At 41.5% G+C, this 18,427-nt stretch overlaps 1 protein-coding gene across 2 annotated transcripts; it reads left to right on the top strand.

Annotated features, from left to right (window-relative positions):
- The first annotated feature begins 2,150 nt into the window (after positions 1-2,150).
- klhl2 (kelch-like family member 2) lies at positions 2,151-17,975 on the top strand. Of its 2 annotated transcripts, none has more exons than XM_068727296.1 (15): positions 2,151-2,585; positions 7,521-7,640; positions 7,752-7,858; positions 7,959-8,080; positions 9,124-9,286; positions 9,589-9,698; positions 9,801-9,917; positions 11,903-12,052; positions 12,152-12,269; positions 13,893-14,090; positions 14,286-14,387; positions 14,987-15,115; positions 15,338-15,478; positions 15,653-15,796; positions 16,607-17,975. In XM_068727296.1, the coding sequence occupies exons 1-15, from the start codon at positions 2,518-2,520 to the stop codon at positions 16,669-16,671; spliced, it is 1,854 nt and encodes a 617-aa protein (XP_068583397.1). In that variant the 5' UTR covers positions 2,151-2,517; the 3' UTR covers positions 16,672-17,975. The 2 variants fall into 2 exon arrangements, with proteins under 2 accessions (XP_068583397.1, XP_068583398.1); XM_068727297.1 differs by having other exon boundaries at positions 16,504-17,975.
- The last annotated feature ends 452 nt before the right edge of the window (positions 17,976-18,427 follow it).

Below are 18,427 nucleotides of genomic sequence, written 5' to 3'. Positions count from 1 at the left end.
CTCCGTGCATCATTTACTTTGAGCTAAACTCCTTGGCTATAATCCTGGCTGTCGTTGACGAGAGACGTTACTTGGCAGAGTGAGAAAGCCAGCGCAGCAGCCTCCCCAAGGTCCTAGTGCCCGTCCTTTTATATTGTTCAGTATGATGTTATATTAATTGTAATTTGAAGAGAAAACATACAAACCAAAACGCACGCACATATGTAGCATGTTAGAGTTATAAATAACGTGTCCATGTGAGAAACAACAGTTAAATCTAATGATATCACCAAAATAAAAATAAAAAAAAATATATTATATATTTTTAAAGCCAATAATGCCAAATTATTTGGGGGGGCTGAAGAACATTTTAGGGGGCTTCAGCCCCCCGAAAAATAGACCTAACGACGCCCCTGTACCTACAAATACACTAACTGCCGCTATCACTCCCTCCAGGAAATACACGACACCTTAGTTGTTGTTACTGACGGATTTATTCGTCTGTCAACACCGAGAGGGACAATGAGTCCACTTGAAAACACATGACTTAAACTTAACTTTAACAGTTTAACTTTAACACTTTGAGCAGAGTATAGACCGTGGCCGCTTCGCGCGTCTTCTTGTTGCTGTGCACCGGCTAAATGTGTCCCCAGCGCAACATAGGATGTAACAATAGTTCCTATCACATATAAAACCAAACGAAAATCCATATTCATAAAAAAAAAGTTGTACAAATAATAATATATAAACAGGCATATTAAATAATGACACAAATAATATCTATGTGCAGTTAAAGCTACTGCAGTTCACTTACCAAAACTGCTGTTCATTATTTGAAGACAAAGTCCATCCTGCTTTCTTTGTTAATAAAGCGTTTAATGACACGGTTGTTCATTACATCCAGTGGCGTTTCTACATTAGGGCACGTGGGGCACTGCCCCACCAGATCCAGATGGCGCTGTTGTGCAGAAAGCGCAATACGTCTGTACTTGACTCACAAGCATTATAGTCCTGTTTTGGAGTAATTTGATTCGTGTGTGTTTCTGTCTGTGTGCTTGCTCTGTGAAATGCTGCTCTCCGCTGTCCCTCTCTGCTCTGTGGGGCAGCGGCGCAAGTTTAAGAGTGTTACCATGGAAACACCAATGAGCGTGAACCACACAGGCCAAAGTTTACATTGGGAGATGGGGCACTTTCAGATGTGCCCCATGAAATCTGCCTAGCAACTCGACTCGAATATTACGTAAACCGCGAAAAAAGTACCCCGTGACCAAGAAAAAAAAAAACATACAGTCAGATCGTAATCAGACAGCTCAATGCCGGTAACGTTACTGCTAGTTAGTTATTGCTAGATTTCGAGTATTTTGGAAGTGTTTTAATTCAGCCTACAATGAATAATGTAGACTATTTGTTGAGGGTGCAATTTAGTGCATTGTCGTTGGAAGAGAAATTAGAAATTAAACGTTTGGGGCCACACAGACCAGACGACTTGATCTTGCTGCAGCCTGGTGAGAAAGCGACTCGAACTTTCAAGACGGAATGGTATGACAGAAATACATGGCTAACTGCTAGCACATCAAAACGAGCACTGTTCTGTTTCCCATGCCTTCTTTTTGGAAATGCTACTAATGCAGACTCAGTTTGGACATGCATGTTTTGTTGCTGTTATTTGTTTCAGTTGTGCCTTTCGCTTCATATTGTATGCCACACGTGTGCCACAAGCTTAATAAATTATGCAAGTTATTTGAGCTATGTGTCTGTCTAATCGTTTTACTTTGTTGCAATCATTTAACTTTAATGCTGTATTATAGGCAACATCTTTGTGTCGCGCTGAGCGCTGAAGCATGTGAAATGTATTTGAAATAGGATTTCTGCTCCCTGCTGGCACTCAAAATACAGCCCATAGCATATCTTACTGGTCTATATAGGCCTACTGCTTATAATAATCAGCTACCTCTATTTCTGTGACGGTGACATGACGTCATACAAAATTGCCCCACCAGCAATTTCAGGCTAAAATCGCCACTGTTTATTCCCAAAGAGTGTTTAATTCAACAATGAGCCTCCTCCCCCCGTCGGTCTCCCACAGCTAGAGGGAGACAGTGCTTTCTTGTGGGACGCCTTGGCTGCTCGGAGGACCGTCTTTGCCGACATGTCCTTGTTTGTGCGTTTTAATCAGCGATTGGAAAATAACAGGTAGCCCTGCCTGTCCGCCTCTCGCACCCATATACACCCAGGAGGGGAGAGAGAGGGGGGGAACAAAACCCCCACAATAAACCCTCATTGACGCTGCTGGTTGGCGTGTTTTTTTTCTCTTTTTTCTTTGGGGCGGCCGACAGAACAGACAACAGCGGTACAACAGCCGGGTTTCAATCGCAACGTGTTTGTTACTGAGTGTCACCCGCAGTCGGGCTGTGTGTTTCTATGAGACAGGCTGATTTAATGGGGCTGCCGTCAGCCCGTCTCTCCGCCTCTGGACAGCTGATCGCCGCGATTCACGCTTGAATTTAGACCCATCAGAGACTACATTGTGGATATGGAATGGTGCATGCCGCTGGGCCAAGTTTTCAGCCTCTGAAAAACACCGGAATCATGGACAGTCATCCGCTGTGAGTGCAACAACAATCACTGTGTGTGCGCGCGCGTGTGTGTGTGTGTGTGTGTGTGTGTGTGTATGTGTGCTGACGTTTCCCAGTGGCTGCTTTGACTGATGGTGCCGCATTGAGAGCGACAGCGGCCAGCCGGTGTGGCTGCTCACTGACCGGGGAGGACCGGGTCACTGAGAGCCGGGGCCGAGCCCGTCCGCAGCAGGCTGAGGGGGTAGAGGGGTTGTCTGTGGTTGTGTTATAATCCGATGTTTTGTTGGGATTACGGAGGTGTTTTTGTTTATGGCAGAGGGGATGTGTGTGTCAACTGCTGGGTGGCCGTGTGTGTGTGTGTGTGTGTGTGTGTGTGTGTGTGTGTGTGTGTGTGTGTGTGTTTGTGACAGAAAACAAAGGCCACGTGATTTTGCCATGAGCAGCATGATTATATGTATCCCATATTTGTGTCGAAAGTAGCCTACATTTACAGTTTTGAGGTACTTGTACTTTACTTTAGTAATTTCTATTTCTTTCTCTTTTATACTTCTACTCCACCAAATTTCAGAAATGTTGTACTTTTCATTCCACTGCATTTATATGACAGTTATAGTTTGTAGTTTCAGATTGAAATTTGACACACAAAATATATGATAAGCTTATAGAAAATACAATTTCATCAGTGGCTTCCAACCATTTTCTCACAATTCATCTTAGAATAAGAGGAAGTCTAAACTTTCAAATCAGTGTAACGTTGTCCTTTTTTTATTTCCTCTCCCATTAATCATCTCATGACCCCTGAGATTTATCTTGTGACTCTTTAAAGGCCCCCAACCCCTCGGTTTGGAACCACTGGACTGAACTAGCTAACTTTATTTAAAGTAATTAAAATCTAACTTGACCAGCTACAACAGTAAATGCAACTTGATGCATCAGTATTAACAATTTAATGATATAATACACAATAATGCGTATATCATTCATGAGGGTAATTGTTTTGCAGAACGAGTACTTTGATACTTTAATAGAATACATTTGACTGATAATATGTCTTCAACTTAAGTAGGATTTTGAATGAGGGAGTGTTTTTACATAAATGTATGGTACTTTTACTGAAGTAAAATATCTGAATACTTATTCCATTCAGTAGAGCTGAATATTAGATGTTTGTGTATTTGTAGTTGGATGTGCCTCAGATGTGCAGCATCTATAAATTCACACTCACCGGACACTTTATTAGATTGAGGCTGGTTTATCATCCGGACCCCCAGGAGCCAGGTGATTTAATTAATTGCTAATTTGTTAGGGAGCTAAGGCACAAAATCAACAATGACCAGCCTGTATTATTAGCTGTTGTTGTGGCCCTGTCTTACAAAAGGCAAAATCAGAAGACCTTATTTATTAGTTTACATTGAGCTCACATGGAGCATATTCCTAAATAAAGTGGTGGTTTTGATCAAATCACCTCAAACCAATTGACTCATATAAAAGCTGGTGCCAGTTAGTATTATTCCAGCAGAGTACTTGTTGGGTTGGGTCTTTACTTCATGGTAACTTGGAAGCAAAAGGGTACATAAAACTGCTCAAAGGGTTTGAGGTGGGTGGTAGCGCCAGTTTAGTAGGTCCTGGACAAAACTAGTGCAGGTTACTACAACAGGTCGGCCATGAAACTGTTCGGTTTTAGTCTAAACTGTTTTACAGAGGTGTTGATTCAACAGTGTTTTTTGGAGGATGCAGTCTTGTTCTGCACCGCAATAGGAGGTTCATGGAATTTAATTTGTGTCACTCACGGCATTGGAAAAATAACAGCTACACCATCTCTCTCAACGATCAATTGTTCAACTACTCAGATACGTAACCAACACATTCTCATTCCAACTCGTCACACACTGATGATTTGTCAGACCCCTTGGTCTTAAAGTAAGTACGTAAACAACATTACATAAGTACACAAACCTCACTAACGTAACTTCAAAATAACCCGACACCGGCGTCCTGGTCGAAAGTCCTGTATTTGTTTGACCCATCCTCACCTGTTTGTGTTTTCTTCAAACTGCGTCGTCAGACTCCCGGAGCATTTTCTCTGAGCGTCTTATAATGACGTGGATGGTTTACGTTGTAGTTACTTGAAAGCCCGGTGCGTCTCATACAGATGCTAAAAGGTGCCTTTTGAGTCGAAGTCAGACGCCGTTGGGCGCGACAAAGCGTCGATATTCGATGCCCCGGGAATGAGAGCGGGCTGAAATATCACGCGTAACAGTTTTCATGTGTCTGTTGTAGAAAATATTGTATTCTGGTGGAAGCAGAGCAACATCTCAAAACCTCAGAAAACAAAGTCAAAACCACATGGCTAGAAAGTTCTAGAGGTAAATTTGGGTGAATCGACACTTTAACTGTGAAGTAACCAAATCACAGTTGCAGATCATCCTACAGTGCTGACTCATTGTAGGTTTCATGCCAGAGCACCATTTGTCACATAATGATCAGTCATACCCCTGGTGACCTCTGTTTCTTTTTCTCCATGTGTTGTGTGTTTGTGTTTGGTATTATTGTAATGATCTATACGCATTCTTCCCTTAAAGACATGAAGTAAACTGAAAACAATTCAGTGCTTTATTTTACTCCTGCACCTGCAGATTCAGCACTTTATAGCCTCTAATGCTGCTAAGTGACATTCAACCTGTTGTGATGCAAACCTAGTTAAAGTCCTGTTTGCAGTGTTTACATTATTTTAGGTCATAGTTGTGGAAAATACTTGTTTCTGATTGTCAGGTGTCAAGAACATCTCATACCTACAGTTAGGTCCATAAATATTTGGACATTGACACAATTTTCATCATTTTGGCTCTGTACACCACCACAATGGATTTGAATGAAACAATCAGGATGTGCTTTAAGTGCAGACTTTCAGCTTTAATTTGAGGGTATTTAAATCCCAATCAGGTGAACGGTGTAGGAATTACAACACATTTTATATGTGGCCCCTCCTTTTTAAGGGACCAAAAGTAATTGGACAATTGGCTGCTCAGCTGTTCCATGGCCAGGTGTGTGTTATTCACTCGTCATTTAATTGACAAGGAGCAGATAAAAGGTCTAGAGTTCATTTCAAGTGTGGTATTTGTGTTTGGAATCTGTTGCTGTCAACTCTCAATATGAAGTCCAAAGAGCTGTCACTATCAGTGAAGCACGCCATCATTAGGCTGAAAAATCGAAACAAACCTATCAGAGAGATAGCAAAAACATTGGGTGTGGCCAAATCAACTGTTTGGCACATTCTTAAAAAGAAAGAACGCACTGGTGAGCTCAGCAACACCAAAAGACCTGGAAGACCACGGAAAACAACTGTGGTGGATGACAGAAGAATTATTTCCCTGGTGAAGAAAAACCCCTTCACAACAGTTGTCCAGATCAAGAACACTCTCCAGGAGGTAGGCGTATCTGTGTCAAAGTCAACAATCAAGAGAAGACTTCACCAGAGTAAATACAGAGGGTTCACCACAAGATGTAAACCATTGGTGAGCCTCAAAAACAGGAAGACCAGATTAGAGTTTGCCAAAAAACATCTAAAAGAGCCTGTACAGTTCTGGAACAACATCCTATGGACAGATGAGACAAAGATCAACTTGTACCAGAATGATGGGAAGAGAAGAGTATGGAGAAGGGAAGGAACTGCTCATGATCCAAAGCATACCACCTCATCAGTGAAGCATGGTGGAGGTAGTGTTATGGCGTGGGCATGTATGGCTGCCAATGGAACTGGTTCCCTTGTATTTATTGATGATGTGACTGCTGACAAAAGCAGTAGGATGAATTCTGAAGTGTTTCGGGCAATATTATCTGCTCATATTCAGCCAAATGCTTCAGAACTCATTGGACGGCGCTTCACAGTGCAGATGGACAATGACCCGAAGCATGCTGCGAAAGCAACCAAAGAGCTTTTTAAGGCAAAGAAGTGGAATGTTCTGCAATGGCCAAGTCAATCACCTGACCTGAATCCAATTGAGCATGCATTTCACTTGCTGAAGACAAAACTGAAGGGAAAATGCCCCAAGAACAAGCAGGAACTGAAGACAGTTGCAGTAGAGGCCTGGCAGAGCATCACCAGGGATGAAATCCAGCATCTGGTGATGTCTATGGGTTCCAGACTTCAGGCTGTCATTGACTGCAAAGGATTTGCAACCAAGTATTAAAAGTGACAATTACATTTATGATTATGTTAGTTTGTCCAATTACTTTTGGTCCCTTAAAAAGGAGGGGCCACATATAAAATGTGTTGTAATTCTTACACCGTTCACCTGATTGGGATGTAAATACCCTCAAATTAAAGCTGAAAGTCTGCACTTAAAGCACATCCTGATTGTTTCTTTCAAAATCCATTGTGGTGGTGTACAAAGCCAAAATGATGAAAATTGTGTCAATATTTATGGACCTAACTGTATATCTCAAACTTTTTTTTTTTTTTATTCACCTCTTATGGTTGTGAATGAGATACTGTGAGCACTGCAAAAATACAAATCCATTCACCTCTATTGCATTAAAATGGAGGCAGAAATCTCTTAAAACCTGGAAAAATAAAACCCAAATGATCTACATGGCTTGATATTTTTTGTAATTTGGGTGAAACGACACTTCGAAATAAATTTTAAAGTTAATATAGGCATATTAAACTGAGGGCACCGGTAGCAACAGTATGTGTTAATTGCTAACAGTTAAACCAACTCTTGTTGGTGAAACAAACTTCAGAGACGATTTGAACACAGCGTCTGATTTTTCTTGTTTTAAGTGGACATCGTATATGAAAGGTAACGCACTCTAAAATGTCCTGCTGTAGAACATAACAGCTATATTCATGTATCAGGACACATCACTGTGCATTATCACTTACTATACTTCCTGTATGTAAGAACACGCTACCGTCCGATGTCTGCCCTCAGTAATGTTGTGCATCCGTACCGTCCCTCACAGATGCACCAGACTTTGTCCACACGCTCTGGACAAAGAAGATGGCGTCGAGAGACAAGGTCCTGTCACGCTCAACCCTCGGCACATGAGGAAGGCGTTCAAAGTCATGAACGAGCTGCGCAGGTGATGCACACTCTTCTCTTTCCAGTTCTCTGTTGTCCTCTTGGGTGCGACCCTTTTAAACTTTTTATAATTGTAATCTCTCACCTGTCCGTCTCCTAAATGCCCAAACAGCCAGAGCTTGTTGTGCGACGTGACCATAGTGGCGGAGGATGTAGAGATCGCTGCTCACAGGGTGGTTCTGGCTGCTGGGAGCCCGTACTTCCACGCTATGTTCACAGGTGAGGACTCGCTGCCATTCGTGCTGCTGGACATCTGGCAGGATCTTGTTTCACCCTGTGTTTCGCATTGTTCTCTCTGGTAATGGATGTCTACCGACAGGTGAGATGGCAGAGAGCCGGGCGAAGCGAGTGAGGATAAAGGAGATGGACGGTTGGACTCTGGGCCTGCTGGTCGACTACATCTACACAGCAGAGATACAAGTCACAGAGGATAACGTGCAGGTAAACACACACACACACACACACACACACACACACACACACACACACACACACACACACACACACATTTCTACTCACATAAACACTGAGGGCATTTTGTCTTTAACACTGGTACATTTGGCTGTACACGGTATCACAGTATTTGTTTGTCAGTTAGTTGATTTCACTGGTTGTATTGTACGACTCATTCGATTTTCTCGGTGAGTCGACAAATCCTATCAGTGCTAGTCGACTAAGAATTTCTTTGGTCAAAGACAGCCCTAGAAAACGGTGACTTGCACTAACAGGAGTAAACTAAATACCCATCCAGTGAAGTGATCACAAACTTCTGAAATGTCCCACCTTTCTCATGAACATGTGCACACTTTCACACACGAAAGTGAACTGAAACTGCCTTTTTTCCAAAACTGATAACCAAACCCATTGGTTTGCACTTTCAGATTAATCCCTAACTGTTAACTCCTGTCCTGACAACCCATTTCAACAGAAATTAATGAAACAATGAACGGTACCATTTCAGTAAACAAAAATGTACTAGATTTTGTCTTATTTTTTGTTGCTTTTACCTATTGAGAGCCATTAAGAGGCAATCAAAATGCTCAACTATGTCGGATCCTGCATCTTTAAAATGGGAATTGTCTCTCTTCATGATGCTGCTGAGACTAGAGAACTGTAGATTACGAGCATCTATTTGTTTCACTTGATCATATGTTGAGCACCTTAGCTAATCTTTTAAACTCCTGCCTTGCTTTCAGGGAAATTCACTCTTTTGGAAAGTATAAAAGTTTAAAAACTAAACTAAAAGGAGCTCAGGCGTTCTTGCTGCTGTAATTTACAGTTCAGTTTGGAAACTCAGACCTTGTACTGTAAATCTACTCGTATGCATTTGAACAGACAAGTCTCAACAAGCTGGTCATTTTGAGTGACTGAACCTGTAATCATCTGACGTAAAGATGGTGTCTCAACACACCAAACCAGCCTGTCACCCCTTTAATTTAATTAATCTGCATTGTAGTTCAAATTTCTGTGTGTGTGTTTGACAGGCATTGCTACCTGCAGCCGGCCTGCTCCAGTTGAACGAGGTGAAAAAGGCTTGTTGCGAGTTCTTGAGCTCTCAGCTTCATCCATCCAACTGTCTGGGGATACGAGCTTTCGCTGACCTACACGCCTGCTCTCAGCTCCTTACACAGGCCAACAGCTACGCAGGTTTGTGTGTGCATATCTCTACTTTGTGTGTGTGTGTGTGTGTGTGTGTGTGTGTGTGTGTGTGTGTGTGTGTGTGTGTGTGTGTGTGTGTGTGTGTGTGTGTGTGTGTGTGTGTGTGAACAGCTGTTGCAGTTGCTCCACTAAAATGGGTTAGTGTGTATCCTGGAGGATGTGGGACGGTGGATGAGACGGAATGAGAACAGGTTTAACCAGATACACCCGATGATGATGTTAAGAGTAGAAAAAAAAAAGATATGTTCATCTGCAGGGTAGTTATTTTCATTCCGTGCTTTTGCTGACAGAGCAACATTTCGCCGAGGTGGTTGGGAGTGAAGAGTTCCTCAATTTGGGCATGGAGCAAGTGTCCAGCCTGATCGCCAGCGACAAGCTCACCATCCCCACGGAGGAGAAGGTATACACACATTCACTCTACTCAATATACGCAGGTAGGACAGCACGAGCAAACGGTTGTACCTGATGTGCTTCACGTGTCTCTGTGTACCTCACTGTGCAGGTGTTTGAGGCGGTGATAGCTTGGGTCAACCACGATAAAGACGTCCGGCAGGAACACTTGGCTCACCTGATGGAACATGTTCGCCTGCCGCTGCTCTCCAGAGAATACCTGGTGCAGGTATGAGCTGCCGCATCTGTATGCTTCTGTTTGTGCTCTTAAACTGACTGACTGCTGATCTGTCACTTTGCATCTGACTAGTTTGTTTCCACTGTTGTTCACATTTCCACACTGTTGTAGAATGAATCGTTACGCGTGAATGCGACAATTATTGAGATTCTCACCCATGTCAGGGGCCTGATGACTTACAGCAGTGACAATGAATTCATTGAAACATGTTGTAAATGGGACCGTTGATTGTCACTACCATTAAGTAACATTGATCTAAATATTCATGTGAATTGTACATCATATTGTCGCACATTTGCCCCTTTGTTTCCTTTGTTTACAATCTATCTACAGTATCAATAATCTGTTAAATATACAGAATAAACAATGGAGTCTGAAAATACACATACATGATTTTTTTTTGCTTTTGCTACATTAAGGGCAAACTGACCACACATCCTCCCTTGTGGCGGTGGATTAGTTAACAACTGGTCATTTGTTGGTCAGATAATCAGTTTCTGTCATCAAAAATGTCTTTTGGAGGAAGTGACACCTTTAATTGTAATAACTAGACTCTAGTTGGACACTTGCTGATAGTGTTGCCTTCAGAAGAACATACATGGTAAAATAATTTCAATCAGGAGAGACTTTGGTGATTGGACCCCATGATGACGCAGTATATTAAAAGGGGGTAGTGATGCTGTGGTTAGATCAAGAATATTCCCCCTGGAGTCTAGACACTGGTAGTGGTGGTGGTGATGAAGATCCAGTGATGGGATGAGTAGCAGGACTGGGCACTGGATATGATGAAGACTGGAAGTGAATGGGGTGGAGGAGGGTTGCGTCGGTTCATTCTGCTATGACAACTGATAGCAGAAAAGAGGAGAGCAGTTTTTACATTTTGACAACAACTATGTGATTGGCTTAGTGGCAGAATCAGCCCACAATCAGCTGACAGAGGGAAGGAGAGATCTGTGAGTGTAAAGATAGTCTTCCTGACCGAACTTCCGCTGAGCGTCATTGAAATTTTAGAAATGATTAAAATGATCGTAGCTGTATGAATCTGTCTTTACCCTGACGCATATGACCTTTAACCAGGTTTGCAGCAGGTTGAAGTTAAGCTTCAGATACAGTGGACTCTACGGTAGTTAATCAGGTTCAGACTAAACCACAGGTGCAGTTTAAACCACTGCGTCTGAGGACAAAGCAATGGGGTTTAAATGATCATGTGACTGACACAGACAACACAGGCTTCATCCTGAACATTGGACCACAGCTAAGCTAATGACAGAGCAACAGTGTGTTGTCAGTAACATACAGCCAGGCAACATGTTGCTACGTATCCAGTTGTCCAACTTGTTTTTTTCTGCTGCTTTTGAAACAGGGGGGAGGTGGCAAAATAACATCAGAATTATTTTTTTCCCTAATACTGCTACTTATTTAATACTACTTCAAATGCTCGGCGTTCTTTATGTTGTGTAGTGTAGAGTCAAATGAAACTATCATTGGTTGGACATTGCCTCATCTTGGACAAGTATTTGGCTCTGTTTTTAATGAGTTGATCTTTGATTAGCAGCTAACCACACTGATGTTTGATCAGTTGTTTTGATGTTTGATGATTTACATTAGTCTTTATAATGGGGAAGGTCTGGCAGTCTACATCCTATCAAGGAAACACACAGTGCACTCCCCACAATGCAACACTGGATGTTATCTAACTTAGAGAACTCACATTTAATCTCTTTGTACTATTAACATTGTTCAGGTAAAATCTAAAGATAAATATGTTAAGTGCCAATAAACATTAGGTTTGTCAGTAGAATCAGAGCTAGTCTTGGTTTTGGATTTATATCATGTATGTTTGCTTTGATTTTAGTTTATATGATTCTAGGTATACAGTTACTTCTGTGACTCAGCTGCTGTGTCACAACACGCTGCAGTATTTTGTTAATCCAGTTGGCTGACTGGCTCCTCTCTCACTGTTTTGGTTGTGTCAGCGGGTGGAGGAGGAGTCTCTGATTAAGAACAGCAGTGCGTGTAAAGACTACCTCATTGAGGCCATGAAGTACCACCTGCTGCCAGCTGACCAGAGAGCTCTGATGAAAACTGCACGCACACGCATGAGGACTCCAGCCTGCTGTCCTAAGGTATTCACACACCCTCTGCTACTCTTAGCTAATAAGAAAACAACAACAGTTGTCATACACTTCGTCACGTAATGGCTCTGCTGTTCCTGTTCTGTGTAGGTGATGGTTGTGGTCGGAGGCCAAGCTCCCAAGGCCATCCGCAGTGTTGAATGTTATGACTTTGAGGAGCAGCGATGGTACCAGGTGGCCGAACTCCCAACCAGGAGGTGCAGAGCAGGTAGGAACACATCAATGACAACAACAACAACAACATGCACAGCTTCACCGTTAAAGAGCTGGATCATCTGAAGAGCGTGGTTCCATCAGAGCACCTGAACGCCACTCTAAACCGTCACCTACGCCCCAAGTCACCAAAATGATGTTGCATTCAGGTGTTCCTCATCATCTTGGAAATATTAAATTAATAAAATCAGCAGGACTTTGCCCTCTAACTGCCGATAAAATGTAAATACTGCTGGTAAAATGGACAGGTTGTACGATACATTACCGGCGTTTTAAGCAAATAGCATACAAGGTTAATATTAAATATACTGTATCTGAACAACTTGAATAAATCTGTGATTAATAACATACATGGTTTACTGGTAAGCATTGCAGTGTTGAGGCCTTCTGGTGGGTCTAAAAACACAGGTAATATATCGTGCAACCTGTCCAGTTTACCAGCATCGGTCTAGTTCAAGAGATATATATAGATATATATATATATATATATATATCTAGATATATTATAGATATATAACTGATGAAGACATGAACACAAATACCTTGTACGCTGTGGCCATGCTTCCAGATTTTATGAGTGAACAAGGTTCACCTGAACACATTCTTACAAAATTCAGCACCACACAGTAAAATGGAGGACACTGAGGGTTACAAAGAATATATTTCCTCCAAAATCATGAAAAAGAGGAGGTTTGGTCGACCCATTAGGATGTATTCAGTTTAGAAGTACAAACACAGCTGCAGACTGTGGTAACTTTTGTCTTTTTGATGCTCTCAGGTCAGATCTTGGCTGTCTTGGCACTGAAATTCAATCCATTTGCGATCAAAATCCATATTCTTAGGCATTCTTGTTTGGCTTCAGTATTGTGCATATTAAAAAGTGATCTGGGCGAACAGCATCGCTCGTTCATCATAACCCCTGGTGGCATGTTTCCGCCTATTTTCTACCACATATGCCCAAAGGTCGGACACACTGTGATGACGCACGGAGGAAAACAATTTTGTTGTTTGTTTCAAGGTTGTAACATCAACAAAAATGTATTGAAATTCACACTGAAGTGTCCAGTGTGGATAAACTTGTGTTTTTAGTGACATTTTCAATAAAAAAAAATACTTAATTGATCTTCAAGGGGAAATTTACAAAATATAGTGTGACCTCGACCCAACTTAATCCAAATGGGATTTTTGTGCCTGATTTTGCAATTGCAATATTATATTAGAGGGAATGATCATTTTTACATCATTATTTTCATTACAATGATTATGTTGGGATTTTTTGCAGGGATCTTTACCAAACAAAATAATTTTCTAAAGTTTGTAGATTATAATGTGGAGGCCAGGACATCTCTGCAGCACAATTCAAAATGGTATTTTGACCCATATTTCGCCTTGAATAAACATTGTGCCTCCTGCAATTTGCAAATTGCATTAGGCCATATTGCAATATTGATGAAACTTTGATTAATTGTGCAGCCAGACCGCACTTCATGACATTCCCACTCTTGAGTTTGCTTCAACATTCAGACTCACTGCACCAGGCTGTTTGTGTGCGAGTGTGTTTTTTTTCCTATATATTTGTGTTTTTTACCTGAGTATTTCCTGTGTTCTTACTTTTTAGGTGTGGTATACGTGGGTGGGTGTGTGTATGCAGTCGGTGGTTTCAACGGTTCTTTACGTGTCCGGACGGTCGACTGTTACGACCCGATGATGGACCGATGGACGAGCGTCAGCAGCATGCAAGACCGTCGCTCAACGCTCGGTGCTGCTGTGCTCAACGGTCTCCTGTACGCTGTGGGGGGCTTTGACGGCAGCACAGGTACAGCTGTGTGACTGTGACATTAACACATTTAGATTAGATTACAGTTATCAGTGAGAGTTTGAGTTCAAGACATTAAATCCCTACAGGCTTTTGCTTTGTGTAACAACAGGAAGTTATATAATATGTGATTGTGCATGGTGTTTTTGATACGTGTGTGTGTGTGTGTGTGTGTGCGTGTGTGTGTGTTTGCAGGTTTGTCGACAATCGAGGCGTACAACGCAAAGACAGACGAGTGGTTCCATGTGTTACCCATGAGTACCCGACGAAGCAGTGTAGGAGTGGGTGTTGTCAATGGTGAATACAACTCCCAGTTCAGTTTTACAGTCAGTATTTAGGAACAGATCAAAAATGTTAGAAACGCTTTATAAACCATACAATAGTCCTGCAAGGAATGCATTTTTTTGCAAACACATGACTTGTTTTTATTTTGAAACAACCCAAGGTGTTGAAGCCAGAGTTTGTATGGTCAGGAATTGACTTGAGGCGCGATACAATAATGCATTATTGCCCTCTTTTAGTCTATGAAACTGGCAAACAGCACAAGTTGACCCTCATCAACTAAGAATCATCAAACAATGAAGGACACTTAATCTAGCAAGCATACTTTATTTATATAGTTTTATTTCAAAACAGAAGTTTACAGAGGAGCGTCACAAGAAGAAGGAAATCGGAAAGATGAATAAGTACATAACCAACAAAGTAAAAGTTAATACTTAAATAGCAAAATACTAAAAATACAATATCAAAAAAAGTATTGTTAAAATGCATCAAAACTTTCAAAATTTTAGCTTTACAAACTTTGATTTCCTTCAAGGCTACATAATGTTTTTTAATGTGTTTCTATTATTGTAAGTTATGAATTGCATGTGTGTCATGTTTTTTTTCTTCTTCAGGGATCCTGTATGCAGTTGGAGGCTATGATGGTGCGACCAGACAATGTCTGAGTACAGTAGAATCTTACAACCCTAAAAGCAACGCATGGAGCTACATCGCAGAGATGGGCACGAGACGCAGTGGAGCAGGTGTGTGTGTGTGTGTGTGTGTGTGTGTGTGTGTGTGTGTGTGTGTGTGTGTGTGTGTGTGTGTGTGTGTGTGTGTGTGTGTGTGTGTGTGTGTGTGTGTGTGTGTGTCTCTCACAGATTTATCCATCAAAACAAAAAGAAAAGATCATTGTTACTCAGTGATGGAAATTCATGATAAGACAGAAATGGTGACCAGATCTTGTGTCCGGTGTCTTCCCTCAGGTGTAGGTGTGTTAAAAGGTTTACTGTATGCTGTGGGGGGTCATGATGGTCCACTGGTGAGGAAGAGCTGTGAAGTTTATGACCCGGCGTCTAACAGCTGGCGGCAGGTAGCTGACATGAACATGTGTCGACGCAACGCAGGTAATGCAGACAGTTTGTCCAGCAGAGATCCTCAGGTGTGAGACGTTAGACGTATATTAATCTTAATTGTGTGTGTGTGTGTGTGTGTGTGTGTGTGTGTGTGTGTGTGTGTGTGTGTGTGTGTGTGTGTGTGTGTGTGTGTGTGTGTGTGTGTGTGTGTGTGTGTGTTTTCAGGTGTGTGTGCCGTAAACAACATACTGTATGTGGTGGGAGGAGACGACGGCAGCTGCAATTTGGCCTCTGTTGAGTTCTACAATCCAAACTCGGACAAGTGGACACTTCTGCCGACCTGCATGAGCACAGGACGCAGCTATGCAGGTGTGTAGAGAAACACATAATGAACATAATACTGAAAACGTAGCATTTTGTATTCAAACTGCAATGAGAGGTTACTTTTGTAAAAGGTTGACGTTATGGCCACGGCTCAGTATTATTTTATTTTATCAACCTTTAGGAGAACTATATCAAAATCATAACAAAATCCATAACTGGTTACTGTTTTATATATATGTTATTATACATATACCTGTACTTCATTTTAAACACTTCTACTTTTCACATCAATTACAGCATTACATAATATGTTAAAATGGCATTTTTATGCATTATGATTTGGGGTTTTCCGTCCGTCACATTCTTGTGAACACAATATCTCGGGAAGGCCTGGAGGGAATCTCTTTAAATTTGGCACAAATGTCCTCTTGGACTCATAGATGAACTGATAAGAATTTTGGTCAACGGTTACTGTTACCTCACAAATCATGTGTTTGGCCATAACTCAAGAATTTGTATATATGACAATTTCACACAAATTGTCTAATAAGATAACAATGAGGAAGTCCTAGTAAGATAGAAAGTATTACAACTATTTTAACAGTTACCTATAGTGGATATAAAAGCCCTTTGTTTTGATTTCCTTTCATTGTTTCACATTTATACTTAACATTTACATTTGCTATGTATGAAAATGATACCACATGTGGCGATAGCGATGCACACGTCTTACTTGTTGTTTTTGACCACAGGTGTGACAGTGATTGACAAGCCCTTATGACTGCTCTTGACACTTGCCACTGATTTGAAGCAGAGCGTATTCTCCTGCTGAATACTGATCTTGGATCTGTCTAGATGCCGATGCTTGGATGATGTTGGGCAGCATTGGCACAGGCACTGACGAAGATGAAGAAAAATGACAAGATTGTTGTTGAGGATGATGATGATGATGATGGTTTTTTGCACTTACCTGAAAGGGGGAGCTGTAACAAACGGAGGGGGAATCGAACCCGTGTTTTAATCCCCTCCTGGAAGGACTGCCGCTGGCGACTGGACAAACCAGTTTGAAGCACCACTGCAGTGTCATTGAAACGCTACTGATATGAAGCTACTTTAACTGCGAAGCTACTTTAACATTAGTAATGTTAACATGAACCGGCACTGAGAGGGACCACTGATCCAATCTATGGGAGAGGAAGGCAGAGAAGGACCATTTGGGACTGAAATCTTTGTTTCTCCTTTGTTTTTATCGTGGAAATGTGTGTGCGTGAGTCAGTGTGTGTGTGTGTGCGCGCGCTTGCATTTAAAGGTGCTCCTTTGCTTGCACATGTGAGCATGTGCGTTTGTGTGCATCTGAGTCTCTGTGTGGTGACGCCTGGTCCGACGCCGCATGAACGCACTCTGTCTGACCTCTGACCTTTTACAGTGTTGCAGTGTGGCTGTTCAAGAGTGCCTGAATGTCAAACTACGCCCCTCTTCTTCCCCTTTGTTATGCCTCGAGTACTGTTACTGGACAGAGCGCAGCTGTTCCGGGATACATTTGAGAACTCCAGATTGGTGATGATGTGTCGGTTGCGTCAGCCCGCATGAATTCAGAACAGCAACGTGAGAAGCATTTGCAGAAAATGTACATTTTCTTCTTTCAAAAAAAACAAACAGACTTTAACTGGAACACCTCCCTTCTGGGGAAGGAGAGGAGTTATTCATGTTGCCAAAAACAGTGATAGACGGAGGGATAAGCTGTTTGAGATCAAAAACAGCTGGATGCATCAGTGCTTTACTGTCACCCCGGCAGCCATCTTTGTTGCGGTTGTAACCACTAATGACAACAACAGCCTGAACTCACTGCATGGTCCCTAAACTCGAACCTCCTATCCTTCAACGGTTCCCTCTTCCTCCTTCGGTGTAGCAACCCTATTAACTACTGCACACCCTGACGTACTATGAATGTGCCAATTTTAATATGTCTCTTCATTTCTGTCTCTCTTTACTACTTTACTAATCTGTTCTCTCTTTCTGGAAAGTGACCAAACCTACTCTTGATTTTCTGTTCCTCTATCTCTTCCCTCTTGTCCTATATTGAAAAAAAATAATGCTATTATAGTAACTGGTATCGCTGTTTTCTTGTCAGTGTATTGAGGAATGTCATGTAGGCTAATGACTTTGAAAATGTTTCATTACTTGTTTTATATTATCATTAATAAATATGCTTCTTGTATTTAAAGCTGTGAAATGACATAATCTGTTTTTAAAACTTTGCCAAATCAGTAAAACGTTGAAATGGAATAAGCTGTGTGTGATATTTTGAAAACAATACGGCGATTTATTTGTTCAAATTTCACGTCAACATTAGTGTTGTGTAAAGCTGACGTTATTTTCCTCGTCACTTTCACCCTCTTCTTAACTTTTCTGCCATTTTGCATTTATTCAGTTAAAGTTCTTGTTCTTGTGCCAGTATTTTAGACAACATTCAATACTTTGGCTTCTTTTGTTAAATAAAAAAAAGAAAAATGGTGTTGGTGGAGAATAACTAGGTACATTTACACAAGTACTGTAATTTAAATAATTACTTTACTTGAGTACATCTATTGTAGCCCACTTTATATTTCTACTTCACTAGATTTATTTGACAGCTAATAGTTACATAGCAGATTAAGATTTCACATACGTACACTC

The sequence above is a fragment of the Cebidichthys violaceus genome, unplaced genomic scaffold (assembly GCF_023349555.1).
Source record: "Cebidichthys violaceus isolate CVI_PGR_0920_01 unplaced genomic scaffold, fCebVio1.0.p SCAF_4, whole genome shotgun sequence".
Lineage (NCBI taxonomy): Eukaryota > Metazoa > Chordata > Actinopteri > Perciformes > Stichaeidae > Cebidichthys > Cebidichthys violaceus.
This window is presented reverse-complemented; position numbering and strand designations above follow the sequence as displayed.